The 18,687-nt window shown below is 35.5% G+C and overlaps 1 protein-coding gene across 4 annotated transcripts in view; it reads right to left on the bottom strand.

Annotated features, from left to right (window-relative positions):
- The window catches only part of FSTL5 (follistatin like 5), a 254,115-nt gene that overhangs the window by 208,887 nt on the left and 26,541 nt on the right, over nt 1–18,687 (bottom strand). For 2 of the 4 annotated variants that reach the window (XM_068137176.1, XM_068137179.1), the window contains exon 3: nt 3,165–3,198. In XM_068137176.1, coding sequence (XP_067993277.1) covers nt 3,165–3,198 — 34 coding nt within the window. The remainder of the gene's footprint in view (nt 1–3,164; nt 3,199–18,687) is intronic. The other 2 variants (XM_068137177.1, XM_068137180.1) reach the window with 1 other exon arrangement.

The following is an 18,687-nucleotide window of genomic DNA, read 5'->3' as shown; positions in this document are numbered from 1 at the left end:
TGAGACATATGAACGCACAGCCTACAGGCACTGCACTAGTGTTTATATTATGTATATTAAATGATCCAAATATACTTCCTCATTACGTTGCATTGTCTCTGAATTTAGATCGTCTTCAGTGCTCTAGAGCTAACTTCCAGAGCTAATTCCAATTAGTTAAAAAAGTGATCTGTGGTTTGTCTACCTCTTTTAAGACAAAAGAAGCAACCCAAAACTTATATTATTGAAAATACATACACTGCAGCATATTTCTTTAAAATGCAAGAGTTAACACTGGAGAAAAAAAAAAAAAACAAAACAAAAACCAAGAATGGTCAAATTGTGACTCTAAACCAGTAAGTGAAATTTAGGAAGGTTTTAAGGTGGTGATGTGTGACCATTTGAGGCTGTGCCTTTAAGAAAGAGACAGTGATGGGACACTATGGCTGAATGTTTTGGAATGTTAATGAAAACAATCAGATATTCTAATTTCATTGGTGGATTGGTAAAAAGGCAGTTTTAAGCTTAGGTGCAGCTGGGACTTTTCTCAGTTTACTCCTTTCCTTTCTCCTTTCCAGCTCATCTGCCTCTGGGCTCCCTGCCAGACTGACCTTGGACAGATAAGCAAACTAAGGCCTACTAACATATTCTGCTTTAATTAATAACTGCTCTTTTTCTCTCTTTCTAACCCTCTTTGGGGAAAAAGGGGAGAGAAGGAGGTACAGGGGGGAACCCTCCTCCGGGGGGGGGGGGGGGGGGGGGGGGGAGGGGGGATAATTTTGTTCCTGTATTGTTTCTTTTTTTACCTTGCTGTATATTTCTGTGTATATATTGTAAATACCGTAAATTGTGTATGTATCTTGCATTCCCCAAAATTGCTTGTAAATACAGCAGCTTTCCTTGCTCCTCCGGTTGGCTAGCTATGGTTTTTCTTTCTTCCTCTTTGTGGCGGGGAGAAGGCTGAAGCCTTCTCTCAAACCCTCCACATGATGCTTTGCCCTTGTTGTTTCTTTCATATTGAAGATGTGTTATGAAACTAATTAAGTTTGCAATTTGTGCTGGTGATAATCATTTTCATGCATGAAAAAATTCTCAGAAGTGTAAGGGAGTTAGTTGGCCAGCATACATTAGGATTGTAAAATGTTACTGTACTGTTTTACATAAAGTAGCATTGCCTTTTTCTCTAACAGTGTATACAACTGTAACTGATAAATGAAATAAAAAGATTATCACAAATCAGACAGAAATGGAATTGTGTCAGAACAGGGCACATTTGAGTATTGTTTTCCATTTTGGTGTGATTGAATTAGTGGCTAGAAGCAGAAGAAACAAATGGAAAAAACAAGTGGGTCAGAAAAATGTCAGGAGGAAAAAAAAAACACTTCAAAACAGTATCAAGATTGTTACTGAAACATGAATAGGATTCATATTCATTTTATAGCAGTAAATGAAGGAAAATGAAACATTACTAAGCATTTATAAGATACCGAATGGTCTTGATTGCAATGAAGTCAAAAGGTATTTGACTTTAACTCCACTGCAATAAATACAGAATCTTTAAGAAAGTCTTGATAAAAATTAGACACTTAAATAGTGATATCACCAAAAGGTATGAAGCACATCAGAGACTCCAGAGTTTCACTGAGTAGGAATGTTTAACATGAGCTGAATTTGTCTTCTGAATTTTTGTTCAGGACCACATAGGTTCTGAAAGTTTCAGAACATTTAAGGAACAGAAAGTGGTTTTGTCCTTTTTACCCTTTACAGTTTATGAATAGTGTAAGGAACACTGTTAGAACCCGGTCCTGAGAACCAGAAGATAAGCTATCTATCTCACAAGAGTATGTGCAGAGCACATCACATTTAGACACTGCAAGTGAAGGGTAGTTGCTCATTGACTACATGGGTAAATTTATGCTGAAGCATTAATTGAGCCATGTTTCATCCAAGACAATCAGTATTTTCAACAGAAACACTTTTAACATCTTATATGTTATAGGCTACAAATTAAGTAAAAAGTAATTATTTCTGCAAATTTGCAATGACATGGGAGAAAAAAACACAACATGAAAACAAGTAAGACATTTAAAGAATAATAAAAGAGAAGGCCAAAATAACACACCCTGAGTCACAACACTAAGCCAAAAACAGCATTAAGCACCTAAGCATGTATATACACACACACACACATATGCATATTCCAAAGCCTACTCTCTGCATGAGTACTCTTTTGAACCAGTGAAATCATCTAAGTTGAATTGTCAGTTTAAGCAAAGACATGCACAGCATGGAGGAAGTTTAGTGGATTAAAAATTGCCTCAAGAGATGTTACAGACATAATCACAACAAATTTTGTGCAGCTGAGGACCAATTTAGCTGCCTGCCTGGAGATAATGAATACCTCTCCAAGTGCAGTTTATTGCTTTCCTTTGGCTGAATTTGCGGGCAGCATCTTACAAGTGCATCCTTTCTCCATAACTTTTACCTGTTCTTTTTTCTCCTATCTTCCCTTTCATTTTCTTTTTAAAGTACCTCATAGAGTACCCCTATAAGCAAGTAAAATATCAAGAGACCAATCTTTGTCTCTCTTAACAATTTCATTGTTTGCTTAACAAACTTTTAACCAACACAAAAAAAAGCATAACATCCATAGTTTGGGTTTCTGAACTAAATTTTCTTAACACAAGGCTGTTTCTTCAGCCTGGATATCCTGTACCGTGTAATGTATAGCTGCTGGCACAGAGTAAGTATAAAAAGATCGTATGCAAAAAAACACAGATGATAGAATTTTTGCAAGGCAGCCTGCTAAAGACATGATTATTTTGTGCATAAATTGGAATCACATCCACTTACAGATTTAGTGAATGGAAAGGGAGAAGCTAAAGTGATGGTTCTGATGTTTCACTGAGGTACAATAAGCATACATAGCTGAGGACACAAAATGAGTGAAAAGCTGCACAGCCCAGCCCATTCAGAACACAATAGTAAGTCTTGTTCATCTCAAGTAGACTTCCAAAAAGTTTAACTTAACATATTTCATCTACCTCTCCTGGATATATTTTTGTGATTTAAAATACTAAAATACTCAGCAAACAATACATTTGGGTACTTTTTTTTTACAAACAACATATGCTACAGCTGTGACAGTTAAAAGAATCTCCATTTTTGCAAAATAATTATCTTACCTTTATTTCTTGAGCTTTCCTGATTCTTTTCCTGCTGCAATTAAAAGTAGAAAAATGTATTATTTACAGAATTAGTTACCACAAAAAACAAACAGAGGCATTCTAGTTCTTCCTCCTTCCTGCTCCAAGAAAAAAACTGCTATACTTTGCCTACTACAGAAAGATTCCTATATGATTTAGTTTTAAATCCCCTCCAGTATTTTACACAGTTGTTTTTTTTTTTCCAATGACAGTGCTGAAACACATCCAAAGAGGCCATGAAGTCTCTGTAACTTTACCACTGTCTACAGAGATGCTCATAATTAATCTGAACAAGATCCTTTATGACCTAATGTAATTTTGAAGTTAGATCTACTTTAAGTAACTGGTTGGAATAGGTAACTGTGGAGGTCACTGAGAGTCTAAATTTTTCCATGATGTGTTTCATAATCTAGTAAGCCCTGAAGCACTATGTAACTGTTGCATGTTTCATCCTGAATGAAACTTAGCCAAAATCCACTCAACTACAAACAATATTTTTTCCTTATTTTTCCTGACTTGCTTGCATCACAGTGAACACAGAAAACATTTCACCCTTAAAGCAAAACAAAGACATATTCTCTTGCTTCAGCAGTCTTTCAGTATTTTCTATTTTTAACAATCTTTTAATGTGCTGCCTAAAGTATTTCAATATTCCAATTTAGAATTGGCTAGGACTAAAGATTATTTTTTAAATACATCAGCTCTACAACTGCATCAGCAACACCAAACATATTGACATATTTAAAAATAACATTTCAGTTAATAAAAACATCAACATCAAACCAGTAAGAGGCAGCCAATTCACAGTCAACAATTTTTTCACTATGATCATTCTAGTTGTTCATTCCAAGCCAGCAACCTTTTCCCACAACATGGCTGCCCACACAGTTATTTATCATTTGGGGTTTTCTTTAAATAGCACTCTACTATTTTTCTGTTAACATCCATTTTAAAATAACATTAAAATATATCAGAGAAAGAAGGAAAAGATTCCTTCTACTAAGAGGACAGCACACAAAAAGGGATGTAAACTTCCATGTTGAAAAACAACCAGCTGAGAAGTCTTCTGAATTGCTCTTTTGAATAAGCAGAGCAAGTAATTCTCACACCTACATCCAGAAGATTAAACAGGAGCAAGTTGCTCATGGAGTAAGAGATTTTATTAATTTTGTTACATAAAAATGCCTATCTTTTGCTTGAAGACTAAATTTTTATTTCTATTATTTCTTAGAAAGTCTGTTTGACACATTGTTCACATAAGTCTTTTAGTCACTATTTATGAGCAGGAGGAACAGGAAACAGGAACAGGAACAGAGAGACTAAGAAAAAAAATAAGAATTAGCAGCGAGGAACACTTTGCAACCTAAACCATTCTATAATTGACCAGTACCACATTATCTGCACATAGTATGAAACTACTCCTAGGTAACTGAAAATCTCCGTGGTGGTTATTTCTTTCATATTCCTCTTAAAACTATTAACTGTTGTAAAATCTTTATACGTATTAATCTAGTATGAACACTAATACCAGAACTGAAATGATGTCAACCAAGCTTGTATGTGTGAACATATTTCATATATGCCATGGGTCATAGCTAGCTTAAGCAAACATTTGACAGTTTCTGAAGAAAAAGGTAAGAGCTTTTGAGGCTGATATTATAGTAATCCACCAAATCTAAGTACATGGCACAGAAAAAGGAGAACAGACACAGCAAAAGAGCCTGTAACAAGCACAATGATACCTGAGGCCCTTGGATGAGATGTAAGTCTTCTGGATGGAACATGAGAACTCTATTATGAGCGGAACATTGTTACTGAACTGCACAACCTGATACAATGCTCACTATAGACCAACAGAAGAACTTGAAAACCACAGGCAGAAGGGACAGGCAAAAACTTTGAATTAAATTACTTAGCTAACTCCTGCGAAAAGTATCACATTTAATAGATGAAAAACTAACTGGTTGTTACCGGGAATTGGGACAGCTATTACATCTATCTTGAGGACACTATCTCACCTTAAAGGTACCAGCACAACCTCTTAGGCTGATCCATTTATTTCTAGTTCGGGTCAAAGTATTTGGCTTACCTATACTCTGCTTTCCTCCCCCTGCAGATCTCTGAATCCCTTCCATAAAAGTGTAACAAAGTGCTTTTTCAACCAGCCATATATTGTGCTATCAGGGTATTAGTCTCAAAATTTGTAAATATTTACAGAACATATTTGTTATTGAGAAATTCGGAAAAAGGTACTTGCTTTAAACATGCTGAATGTGTTGACTTATTGCCACTAAGCTAATAAAGCAGAATTGCATCAGAAATCACTTATAACAAAAAAGCCCACAACATGGAATGATGAACCCTTATATGAATTTACTCAAAGCAATAATTTGTCCCCTAAACTTCAAATTCCAATATTAAATATTAGTTGCTCAAAAAGATGATCTTGGCCTCGTGTACTGTAGTTCTTAAAATATTTGATGCTTTTTAAGTTTATGCCAAGAGAAATGACATAAGAAACTGGCTAAATGCAAAAAAAAAAACAAACAAAAAAAAAACCAAACCCACCCTTCTAACTTTCTTTTTATATTTCTTTTTATATTTTTTAATTGGAACAAAGAGAGGGTGTTTGTTTTAATGGCTTTTTTTTCCTTCTTCCCTTTCTTGCAATTTATAGGGTGCATTTTTAGCATTACATAACCTATTGACAACAAAGAGTCTACTGATTACACTTCACAATAATTGCACTGTTTTATTTGGTCTTTATAAGCCAAATATTTATTATTATGGCGCTCTTATCAGGTTAACACAGTCTTAAACATGTCCAGGTTGTACACATAAATCTACAGAAAAAAATTAATGTCTACAGCAATACATATGTCTTCCAATAATATACCTTTCAATAGCATTTTCCCCATTTACCATGCAAATAATTACATAGTAAGACTTATCACTTATCTTTGTCTAAGTAATAAAGAAAAATATGACATGAAACTACTTCTGTGCACTCACATCACTGTTTAAAATCTACCACAGAGATCTGAAACTAATGAAAAGAAATCCATAATCAATAATACAAACTTATTTTATAATTCAGAGGGTCATAGAAATGTTTAGTTACCATTAACTTAAACAAGGCCATCTAATCTACAATGATCTAAAATGTACTGTTTCAACTTTCCTCACTTTGTAAAATAATATAGGTAGTGCTGTAGTATTTGTGATGTACCTTGCAAACTGATCTTGCAAATTAAAGTCAATGACTTTTTTTCTTGTTTCAAAATACAGAAATGCTGATCAGATGTAAAATGTTTCCTAAGTATAATGAATGGTATTTCCTGAAACACAGGATATGACATGACAGGCTGAACGTACAAGTAACTCTAAAGGTGTAATTTTCATGGCATTCTGATCTTCATACTATACTAAACCTAAACCAATAGTTTTGATATTGCTTAAATCCTTTGATGTTTCTTTTTAAATTAGAGTCAGCATTTCATTTGGAATATCTATCAAGTACTTTCTTCCAGTCTTCACAAAGAAGAATTTGCTTTTCTTTTATATCTGTTTAAAGGTCTGAGAATGAAAGTTAAACAGGCCCGTATAAACTCAGTGGAATCTTATTCAAATCTTATCTGTAAGGATTTAGAGCCAAGATGTAGCTTAGTTATTCTAGCATTCAGATGCAGCAATTTATAGGCTTCATGAACAGTTTAGTCCCATAAAGCTCACTAGACTTTTTTCCCTTCCTTTAGGTTACAATTAGAAAAAAGGAATTTCTTTCCAACAAAGCTGCAAAGCCTGCAATGCCTGCTGCTTACACTACAATAAGTAGATTCTGAAGACTTAATCTAAGCATTGATTACTAGATCAGAGTAGCATTATAGGAAAGCAATATTAAAACCTAAATCTTGGTACTAAAGAAGAGAAACACTAAGAAGGACGACAAAGATTTTTTCAGGAGAACAGAGTGCAACAAGCTCAGCAAAGTTCAGAGAGGAAAGGAAATGATTCAGATAAAATCTTAAAATTGCAATAAAAAGAGGCTTTCATTTAAAAAAAAAATAATTCTATATAAGCATTATGGTGTGGAGGAGATGTGCAAACGTAAGTCTAAATTTATGTTGGTTTTCTCTGGTATTTTTGTATCATAATGTAATGTTTGAAGAAATTATATATATTTGCTGTTAAATAGCACTGGGATAATAACAATACAATATCACGTTTTGTGTTATCTATTTTGTCATCTGTAAGCAGAAAAATCATCCTGCATCCCAAGATATTTTTTCTGCTTCAATATAGCAAAATAGGTTTGGATTTAACAGCCTCCAACCAAATTAATTAGACAAGCTGCATGGCTTTGAATGGTTTTGTATTGTGCCACATTGTCACAGCCTGATTACATGCATTGATGCAGAACATATCAGAAGTGTAAATAAACTTTTCTTGTGCATCCAAAAACTTAATTCAATGTAAACTTCTCAAAGCACAGTGAATGAAAGTGAGGTAAATGTCAAATTTTCTGCTATGTTTGTGAACTAAGAAAGATCACGGATGGCTGACCACACAAATCACTCTTCTGGCAACTTGTATGTTATAAACTATTTGCAATATAAATATCAAACTAGAATCTGTAAAGAAACATTCAAATGTACACCTTGCTTCTGCAAGGTATAAAAGCTCTGGTTTCGGTACAATTTTCTCTTTGTCTTAACCTATAAATGGTATCACTACCTATTTAAAACATCCTAACACTTTGACACTATCATTGTTCAGAAATTACATGTTTGAAAAAATATTGTTGGCATAGTATCAAGTTTTATTTAGAAAAAGGGCTTCACAGCAGCAGTAAGGGGAGTAGAGCAGAACAGTCAAAAAAAGACTCTTAAGGTACAGTGATTCCAAAGAATGTACACAGCTAGTAGTTAAAAAAAAGACAAGCTGATCTGTAAAGGTAGACAATATTCTAGGACTAAGAAATCCACCAGCCATTTTAGAAAGAATAAAGCTAATTTCTCAGTCCCATTTAAATATCTATGATCTCTATATTCTGCATCACCCCTTTTTTGAAAGGCTTGGTACTTACAGACCATGTATATTGCACACAGACGCGTACTGATTTCTACTTAATTCTGTGTGTTTTAAAAGACAAACTACATAGCTGTATTGCATATAGAACCTCACTCATCTCTTGATGCATCATCTGCTGGGGATCTGGGTATGTCTATGCCAGCATGGGCTACTGATAATGAGGAGAAGCTTTATTTTTGTCGTGCAAAAATCAGGCAAAGTCCCTTTTTCTATGTTGACTGTATTTAAAAAGTTGCTACTCAATTAATGGAATTCTTAAAATAAACAAAGTGCTAATTAGTCTGAAACATATGGCCAATTGTCACTGATTTGTAACAAAGTTTAAATAATTTAATAAATATAAACTACTAATTACAGAAACTCAGATGAAAGAGGGAGTGCAGCCTTATTTAACATTCTATAATGAAAATTTATCATTAGTCATATCATAAAGTGTAGTTAAAATGCAGATAATTATTCTTGTGTTCATTATCGTAAATGTTTATTCTGCAGTAGGGGTTCTTTGTTACTATATAGTAACTTGAATAATTAAAGGAATAGTTGATATTAAATACAGTATTTCACTGAGACAGGTACCAGGATAATTATTTCTACCATATACAAGCTATGATAGTTGAACATCTTATGTTATATTAATATTACAGCTTTAAATACAAGAAACCTGAATTGTACAAGTACAGAAACTCTATATTCATACTGTTATTATTTATGTACAAAACAGTAGAAAGGTCACAATCATAGAGAGTTCAAATGGAGCACAAGACAGTCTGATAAACTATTCTCTGAACCTATCTAATCAATGACATTGTGCTGCTCATTTCTGTTCCAAAAAGTTTCACAGCATCAAACTACATCAGACCTCCAGCAACTGCAGAAGCATTGCAATTGAAACTATAAATACAAGCTAAGCAGAAGCAACAACATTTGCATTTGTAAAGCTATTCTGTTAAGCAGCAGTAAGCAGTAAACAGGCATTGCATACTATAGTAAGGAAGAAAGAATGAACAAAAAATGATTCATTTTCCTGCTGCTCTTGTCAGAACACTATTTGAAATTTAATGCTTGCAACAGGATTCTTGTACTAGTATTCTGTATTCAGAGCTCAGTCTTGTTAGAGATTGCCACCAGTTATGACTGCAAGTTCTTGGAATATAACATAGCACAGGCTGTTCCCAAATCAATTAATACATCATATGGATGAAACAATTTGTGGAAGAAGGTGGCTAGGCAGAAATAAATAAAAATATAAAGCTGTTGAAGTTTTCAGAATTAGTGACATTGGCAGGATTATGCATTACTAGGCATTAAATTATTAGTGCATTATTATATATATAACTACAATGCTCTGTATATAAAAAAAAAAAATATTATTCCAAAATATATAGAGGAATGATTAATGCATTATAAAAGCAACAGTTCATCTGGTAAAATTGTTCAGGATTCAAAAAGCAGGCTACTCATAAGGAAAATAAGCAATACAGAATTAGGTCTATATACGCTGATTATTAGTATTGAAGCTAAAAAAAAATGAAGCTGAGAAATAGTTTTGATTTTCAACTCATCTTTAACAACTGGAAATCCCATTTCACTAAATCATTGCTTTTTAGTACATTTCTAATGGTTTTTACTGTCTTTTATTTCCAGTGTAAGACCTTAAAATCTTAAGATTTCTACAGAGCAAATGAATCAGTAGGCAAAGGTGAAATATTGTCTTTCATTCATTTTACTGAAGCACAAAAGGGCCAAAATGTTGTCCTTTTTAAAATACATTAAAAAAAAAAAAAAAAAGTAAAAATCAAAGGAAACCTTTGGGCTATCTTTAAGGATCAATTCTTCCATGGCCTGTTACCCTTCTACAAATACACTGCTTTCATTAGGACAGTTCTTGTAAAACAACTGGTCACAGTCCTGAGCTGTATAGGACAACCAAATAAATTAATAAATTAATACATTAACAAATAATAAATAATTAGTAAATTAATATTAAATAATAAATAATTAATATATAAGTATACTTAATATAATTAATAAAGTTAATAAATTTGCAGATGACACCAAACTGGGAGTCAGTGTTGGTCTGCTGGAAGGTAGGAAGACATTTCAGAAAGACCTGGACAGGCTGGGTCAGTGGGTTGAGTCCAATAGTATGAGCTTTAACAAGGCCAAGTGCAGGGTCCTACACTTTGGCCACAATAACCCTGTGCAGTGCTACAGACTGGGGGATGAGTGGCTGGAGAGCAGTCTGTCTGAGAGGGACCTGGGAGTGCTGGTTGATGAGATCAACATGAGCCAGCATGGTGCCCAGGCAGCACAGAAGGCATCCTAGCCTGTGTCAGGAATAGTGTGTCCAGCAGGACTAGGGATGTAATTCTGCCCCTGTACTTGGCACTGGTGAGACCCCACCTGGAGTACTGTGTGGGGTTCTGGGCTTCTCACTTCAAGAAAGATATTGAGTGCTGGAGTGGGTCCAGAGGAGAGCAACAAGGCTGGTGAAGGGACTGGAGGGAAGTCTTATGAGAAGAGGCTGAGGGAGCTGGGCTTGTTTAGCCTGGGGAAGAGGAGACTCAGGGGGGAATTCATCACACTCCACAACTACCTGAAGGGAAGCTGTAGTCAGGTGGGGGTCAGGCTCTTCTCCCAGGCAACTAGTGACAAGATAAGAGGGCATGGCCTGAAGCTGTGCCAGGGAAGGTTTAGGCTGGATGTTAGGAAGCAATTCTTCATGGAAAGGGTAACTGGACACTGGAATGGACTGCCCAGGCAGGGGTGAAGTCGCCATCCCTGGAGGTGTTTAAGACTGGATGTGACACTTAGTGACATGGTGTTGATGTGGTGGTGTTAGGTCATAGGCTGGACTTTATGAATCTCAGAGGTCCATTCCAGCCTCAGTAATCCTGTGATAACACAGTACAGTTAATATGGTGCTATAGATTAATATATTTATATCTCATATAGGTCACAAACTAATCATGGTCAGCATATTTATTAATTTTCAGATTATTTGAGGACAGTCCAGATTTGTGTAGACAAAAGAAGAGAGATATTTGCAAGAGGAAATATTTTAGCATACTGATTTATCACTGGAAGTTCTAAGGGACAGTATTTAATGGGAATTCTATTATCTTATCCCTCATGTGATCTCCAAAAACTCCAGGTACCTTCCCAATTACAGAAAAGCATTATATTTCCTTACAATACAGTGTTATTTTTTCCCCAAAAAAAACCCCAGTAAGTACAGACAGATCTTAGATGCACAGTTCCCCCTGACATTAATGGGAGTAATTTGCCTAAAACCTCTATTCTTTGGGGCTTTTTTAAATTTCATAGATGGTTTTTAAGTGTAATTTTCTACAGTATAATTTTCTAAAAAAGACATAATGTGCATTGCATTTTATTATTCAGCCGGCCCAAGGCTCATTCAGATCTTATCTTTCCTCTCTGCAAATTTTTGTCTGGATAAAAGAGTATCAGCAAAAAAGTGACAATTAGAGACTACAGACATCAGAGCCTCAACATCAATTACCTTTTTAGAATCCAAGAATGCAAGTAATATTTATTCCATGATAGGACATCATTATGGGTAAAATTGCAGTATATTTACCAGTATTGATTAAAACCAATATGCTAAGAAATTTCTAGGAATACTACTTAGTCTCTACCATTCATCTTACAAAGGCAGATGAGGCAGAGTTGCAAAGGAAAAGGGAAGTTTATGATATGAATTTTAATCAGTCACACCTGCCCTTTTGTAAAGTGTTCAACAATATATTTGAGGAATGTATTCATTTTAAACAGAGATTTGATGAAAGGTTATACCATATTATCCACTGTGTGACATTTAGGAAACTGAGAAGTCAAATCAAGATTTTTTTTTTCCTACTAGACCTTAGAAAATTCAAGATTAGCTCAGTACTAGACTGTTGAATTTCAACTTTTCAATATGAATCATGAAGTGATGTAATATACATTTGTGGTAGGTTTAAGAGAAAGGCTCAGCCTTCTCCCTCCCCACAAAGAGGAAGAAAGAAACCACAGCTAGCCAACCGGAGGAGCAAAAGGGAAATGATATATTTACAAGCAATTTTTAGGGAATGCAGGATATACACACAATTTACAGTATTTACAATATATACACAGAAATATACAGCAAGGTAAAAAGAAAAACAATAATACAGGAACAAAATTCCCTCCTCTGGAGGAGGGTTCCCCCCCTGTACTCCCTTCTCTCCCATTTTTCCCCAAAAAGGGTTAGAAAGAGAGAAAAAGAGAGCAATTATTAACAAAGTAGAATATGTTAGTAGACCTTATCTGTCCAAGGTCAGTCTGGCAGGGAGCCCAGAGGCAGACAAGCTGGAAAGGGAGAAGGGAAGGAGCGAACTAAGGAAAGTCCCAGCTGCACCTAAGCTTAAAACTGCCTTTTTACCAATCCACCAATGAAATTAGTTTAGAATATCTGGTTGTTTTCGTTAACATTCCAAAATATTCAGCCATAGTGTCCCAGTACTGTCCTTTTCTTAAAGGCACAGCCTCAAACAGTCACAACATTACACATATATCAACAATTGGTTACAGTCTCTCTACAATGAAGCAGGCAATGTATTATAAAGTTTTTAGTTATTGACCTCATTGCCCTCTACAACTACCTGAAAGGTAGTTGTAGCCAGGAAGGGGTTGGTCTCTTCTCCCAGGCAACCAGCACCAGAACAAGGGGACACAGTCTCAAGCTGCACCAGGGGAGGTTTAGACTCGAGGTGAGAAGGAAGTTCTTCACCAAGCGAGTCATTCGTCATTGGAACGGGCTGCCCAGGGAGGTGGTTGAGTCGCCGTCCCTGGAGGCGTTCAAGAGGAGATTGGACATGGCACTTGGTGCCATGGTCTAGTCATGGGATCTGTGTTGATAGGTTGGACTCGATGATCCTCGAGGTCCTTTCCAACCTAAGTTGTACTGTGATACTGTAATCAGACCAGCAAAATTTTACCCAGAGAGGATGAGCAGCATAAAAACCCTCTTTTAAAACTTGCCTGGACACATTCCTGTGCAACCTGCTCTAGGAGAACCTGCTTTAGCAGGCAGGCTGGAATAGATGATCTCCAAAGGTCTCTTCCAAGCCCCACCATTCTGTGACTCTGTGTGACAACACACTCCCCTCAGCTTTTGGTTCAAGGGTTTCCAGAATACTGATGGATATGGTGTTCTTGTCAGGTAAGATTTACCAAGGAATCAGTAATAAATAGTATGCCCTGAGCTGGACTACTTATATGATCTCACTAGCAAGTATAAAAGAGGAAGAGTAAAAATAAAATGCCATGACAGATACTGTAATCTGTGCAGAGTCATCCTACGCAGGACTTTAAGACAGCATTTTAAGGTAAGCATGAACTATTTCAGTGACAATGGTCCACAAGGTAAGAGCTCAGATGTCTATAAGACTTTCTTACTGACTTTTGTCATTGTTGTTATAAACAATAAAGAAAAAGTAATTAGAGTTTTCCATTAGCAAAACTCTCAAAAGGAAAGGCTGCTGAAGAAAACTAAATCAAATACATCTAAACCTAATATATATGAACACAGGGCTCCTTTGAAAAGCTTTCAGATGAAAAAATAAATATTTAACTCATCAGGAAATAGACACTAGAGAAATAGTTTCTATATTGTGATAGCAAATATTTTTACTGAAAGTTAACAAAATCCATGGTTCACATGAAATACAAGTGGTTTAACCTGACATCTTGATAGTGTGAGATCAGGGCAATTGATATTGTAAAAACAAAACAGACATATAGTAGTAGAAAATATGGTTTTACACAGAAAGTACTAGATTTGTGCTCCCATTGCACATCTCATTCTCAGTAAAATTCTCACAGTGAAAAAAATAATTAGGAAAAATGAACCAATGAAGAATAAATTCTTACAACTAGTGAAATATTTTCCTAGTGTTAAAATGAGTTATTTTTTCCTGAACTTTTCTACCACACAATGTATTGGATTGAAAGTCTTAAGGATGTTTTAACACATCGCTATTAAAAAGATAAATGGATCCAGGATCTAATATGTACTCAACCTAATTGGAGTAAATTTAAAAGGAGTCTAATTGTACGCAAATACTGCACTTAAATTTTATACTCAAGCCTAATGTACTTAATAGGATTTTTTGCAAAACGTTATTGCTTATTCCTGTGTTTACCCAGTTGAGAGTATACCACTGAATGGATGCACAGTACATTGATGTTTAAAACCAGTGTTTAAAGTAAGTAATTATTTTCGTTTAAAAACAGAACTTACATAGCTAATTATAATCAGAAAGATGAAAAGTCAACCATAAGCTAAGTGAATAATTATTTAGTTTTTAAAAAAATGAGGCTAAAGCACATGCCAGTTTGTCTTAGCACCAATAAAACTATTATATACAATATTCATTAATTCATAATATTTTTCACATTACAAGCACTATCTACACTAAATGTCTTTCATTTTAAAGAAACAGATACAGAAAAGATAGGTACAGCAAGAGGTTCAGTAAAATAGCAAAGATGCATCTTTTCTCCCTCAATGGCTTCATAGATTTGACAAAAAGTTTCCAGCTAGGTGTGACTAACAAGTTTGCAATGGAAGCATCATCAGGCAGCTTGAAAGAAAAATTAAACATTTATTTCAGTTCCAGACTCTGACATCCTTTTTTTCCCCTACAATGACTGAGCAGTCAGAAGAACTAGACATATCACAGAGATATTATAGACAACTTGCCTATGTCTTCTAGATAATATGTTTTGAGCATGTAGTGAGAGACAGCAAAAATAACAAGTTTAATTGCTATCACCTTACTCATATAAAATTATTGTAAAGGGACTTAAAAACAAATTAGGCAAGCCTTTTGAATGCTATTGCCCACAGGGAGGGGGAAAAAAAGGCAGATTAGAATGTAAAACATACTCCCTCTCCTGAGAAAAGTAAAAAAAAAAATAAAATCATAAGACTTCTTGACTACAGTCAGATAAAGAAAAAAGTCTTAGATGAAATTTTGGAATTTGCGTAGGACACAGATATTGTATTCAGGGCACCTCAAAAAGAAGAAAATGTACTTGATAGCTTAGAGGTACGAGCAGCTCAGGAAAAGGTCTGCTCTTACTCCTTCAAATTCACTACTGCATCTTACTGCAAAGGATTTTTTTACCCCCTATTTCTAGGACAGAGGATTTTAGAGGATCAAATTTTATGACTCCTCAGACCCTGAAGGCAAACAGACTTTCCAGACAAACACTATGAATGACAAACGTCATGCTGTTTGGAGACAGGACCATATACAGAAAGCTCAGGTTGTTTCTGAATTCTCAAGTACTACTTTTCTGCACATTTCTTTCACAGCTATAGTACCATAAATGAAATTGAAATCATTGAACACTCAGCCTGTCTGTATCTTACGGGTGTTTCATTATAACACAGAATGTGCTATGAGTTGAGGGAGAACATTCCATGACCTTTGGGCAAAGGCCTAAATGGAGACCACATATTCTATGCTTTCTGCTTATACATTCAAACTTGTCTTTCATAAACTGGGAGACCATGCTTGTGCCACTGAATGTTTTCCTCTTACTTTGTTTCATTCAAAGCTATTATTGCCTAAACACCTCTGAACTGGACCTACTTCTAATCTAACCTGAGCACCTCTAAACTGACTTAACCCTGAGGCCTAAATTAACGAGGATCATAGTTGAACTCCCTAACTTAACAACAATAGTAAGAAGGGAGGAGGAACAAAAAAGGCACGTTTTTCACAGGAAGGTAAAAGAAACGTGTTAGACTGGAGAAGAAACACAGACAATGGATTTTTACACATCTGACTCAGATTAGCCCTTTGGCAAAATAAGACAAAATAACGACAAGGCCAGAAATGCCTTGAATCACTATGGCAAAAATCAGTTGTGAGATGTCTATGAAAGCCATTCATGACAAGCATGTCACCCTTGCTATACCCACCTGTTCAGCTGGAGAAAAGCTCTTTCCTGACTGAATCTTCTGCCCAGACCCAGGTCAAATTCCAAATTTCCTCAATTATTCCCTCTTTCCTCAATTATTCCCTCTTTCCTTTACCCAACTTCTCCTGGCAGTTCTTCCTTCCACCCCCAACCACTCTGCTTAGCCAGTGCTTGACCTTAGACAGACCTCACAACCCAGGCTATAATGAATGCAATAGTCTTAATTCTGTATGATCAAAACTAGTGTAAGTAGAAGATATCCAGGTGAAAATGACTAAATGAGCAATCTTCCAATCCCCAAACAACATGAACCACCTGGCTTACATAGAAGGGTTGTACTTTCATGTGTTAGATATCTAGAATTGGCATGCTCTGGAATATGAAAAGATGAATGTCTGACTGTTGTTCTGGCAGAGAATCTAAGAGCCAGCACAATAGGAATTATCAGGGCTTGTGCCTTCCCTGCCTAGAGTGGAGGTAGTCAAGATGTCTCCATGGGATGTATGTTGTAGCTAGGTGGGGGTTGGTCTCTTCTCCCAGGCAACCTGTGACAGGATGAGAGGACACAGTCTCAAGCTGTGCCAGGGGAGGTTTTTGTTTTTTTTTGGCCATTGGAATGTGCTGCCCAGGGAGATAATGGAGTCACCATCACTGGAGGTGTTTAGGAAGAGCCTGGATGAGGCACTTTGTGCCATGGTTTAGTTGATTAGATGGTGTTGGATGATAGGTTGGACTCGATGATCTCAAAGGTCTTTTCCAACCTGGTTAATTCTATTCTACAATGTACAGGCTATAATCTGTACTTCATAGCCTCTGATAGAGAATCATTCTGTCGGCTGCTGCCTGCCTCTTAACACCTAGAAATTTCAGAGTATGCACTTTTTCACTGAAGGCATTGCATAAACATTGCTCCCTATCAGAGCCATGTAAAACAGAAGAATAAAATTAATTAAGATGCTAGAAACACTTCCTAATGATTTCAGGTGGGAATCTAGATACTAACAAATTGCTTACAATACTTCAGCAGGAATGTAAGAAAAGTCCCAAACAGAAAGCTGCATACAAACTTTCCAGTGTTTTGACAAAAGAACCAAGGATTAACTGACAAAATATTCATAGGCTATGCAGATGTAGCCTAATATTTTTCAGCAAAAACATGTAAGTGTAAGCCATTGCAGTTTTACAAGGGAAAGGGACTGAAAATAAAAATTTCAGGAGTGTTTTGTAAAATCTTTTCTCAAATTTACTTCAGACAAATCATCTCCTGGTTTTGACTATTTCTTATATAAACAATGCAGTGAAACACTTGACTTCTGTGGTCATGATAACGGTCACAATAATTAATATTATTATAGTTTGAATTACAACTTAGGCATAAATTGGTGGAATTTCTTAGACCTATGAACTATTGCAGTTTCTCTGTTAGAAAATTTCCAGAGAAACAAACACAATATTTGAATGTCAGCAGCTCATCTTAGGTACTGAATGTTACACATTCCACTGTAATATTAGAGCAGTTCCAAGTGATGCATAATAAAATTAGAAAACCTTTCAAAGCACGAACTTTTCATTAATACATCATATGGTAGATTAGAAAGTCTACTGAAGAAGTATGTTAATTCCTACAGATCAAGTTAAACATGCAAAAATACATTCTACAAAGTAAGAAAATGTATTTTTATTTAAAAGACAAAGAACACAGCTGTCAAATTTGCAATATCCATAGCATTACATGTAACTTTATGTTAGTTCCAAAACATGGCAATTTCATGTATCATCAGACTGCTCTGACATTAGGCAAAGCAGCACTGCAGTCCAGGCTCAGAGATTAGTTATCAATAAAGTATATTTTACTATGATTTTCTGCAGTTTTAACAAAACGTTCCAATATTTGACACTGAAAAACAGTGGTTTGAGTTGCCACTGAATGCTGATTTCTTAAAAAGCAGCACAATTATCGTCTAAGGAAAAATTGAACACGGGCTCTCACACATTGCAGCACTGAAAATTCCTATCAATAATACCAATTCTCCTAGATCTTTCCACTGCTGAGGGAAGATATGAGTTCTGTGCAACTGTAGCATGAGAATTAAACCAACCTTACATGCATTATCTAAAGTAGCATGAGATATTGCCCTTTAATTGTTAAAACATCTGTCCTTATATTTAATCTATTATAAACAAACCCCAAAACATTATGGAAACAAGAACATAGTAAATACCATCAGTGGTGGAGCATAATGATGTATTTTAATATTCTGTTACTAGGGTGCTGTTTGTCCATAATAATTTTTTGAATGTAACTTAGAAACCCAAAAACTCATGAAGACAATCACGCAACTGGAAGGTTCACTCTCTAAGCAAGATCTTTAAATCGTATTTTACAGGTCCCTAAAGAGCCAGGTGACTTACCTATCAAAACATGTCGGAACCTCCT

This window comes from Melanerpes formicivorus, unplaced genomic scaffold (genome assembly GCF_026170545.1).
Source record: "Melanerpes formicivorus ecotype bairdi unplaced genomic scaffold, bMelFor1.0.p_v2 SCAF_4, whole genome shotgun sequence".
Taxonomy (NCBI): Eukaryota; Metazoa; Chordata; class Aves; order Piciformes; family Picidae; genus Melanerpes; species Melanerpes formicivorus.
Note: the sequence above shows the minus strand (reverse complement) of the source record. Positions and strands in the feature narration are given on the sequence as shown.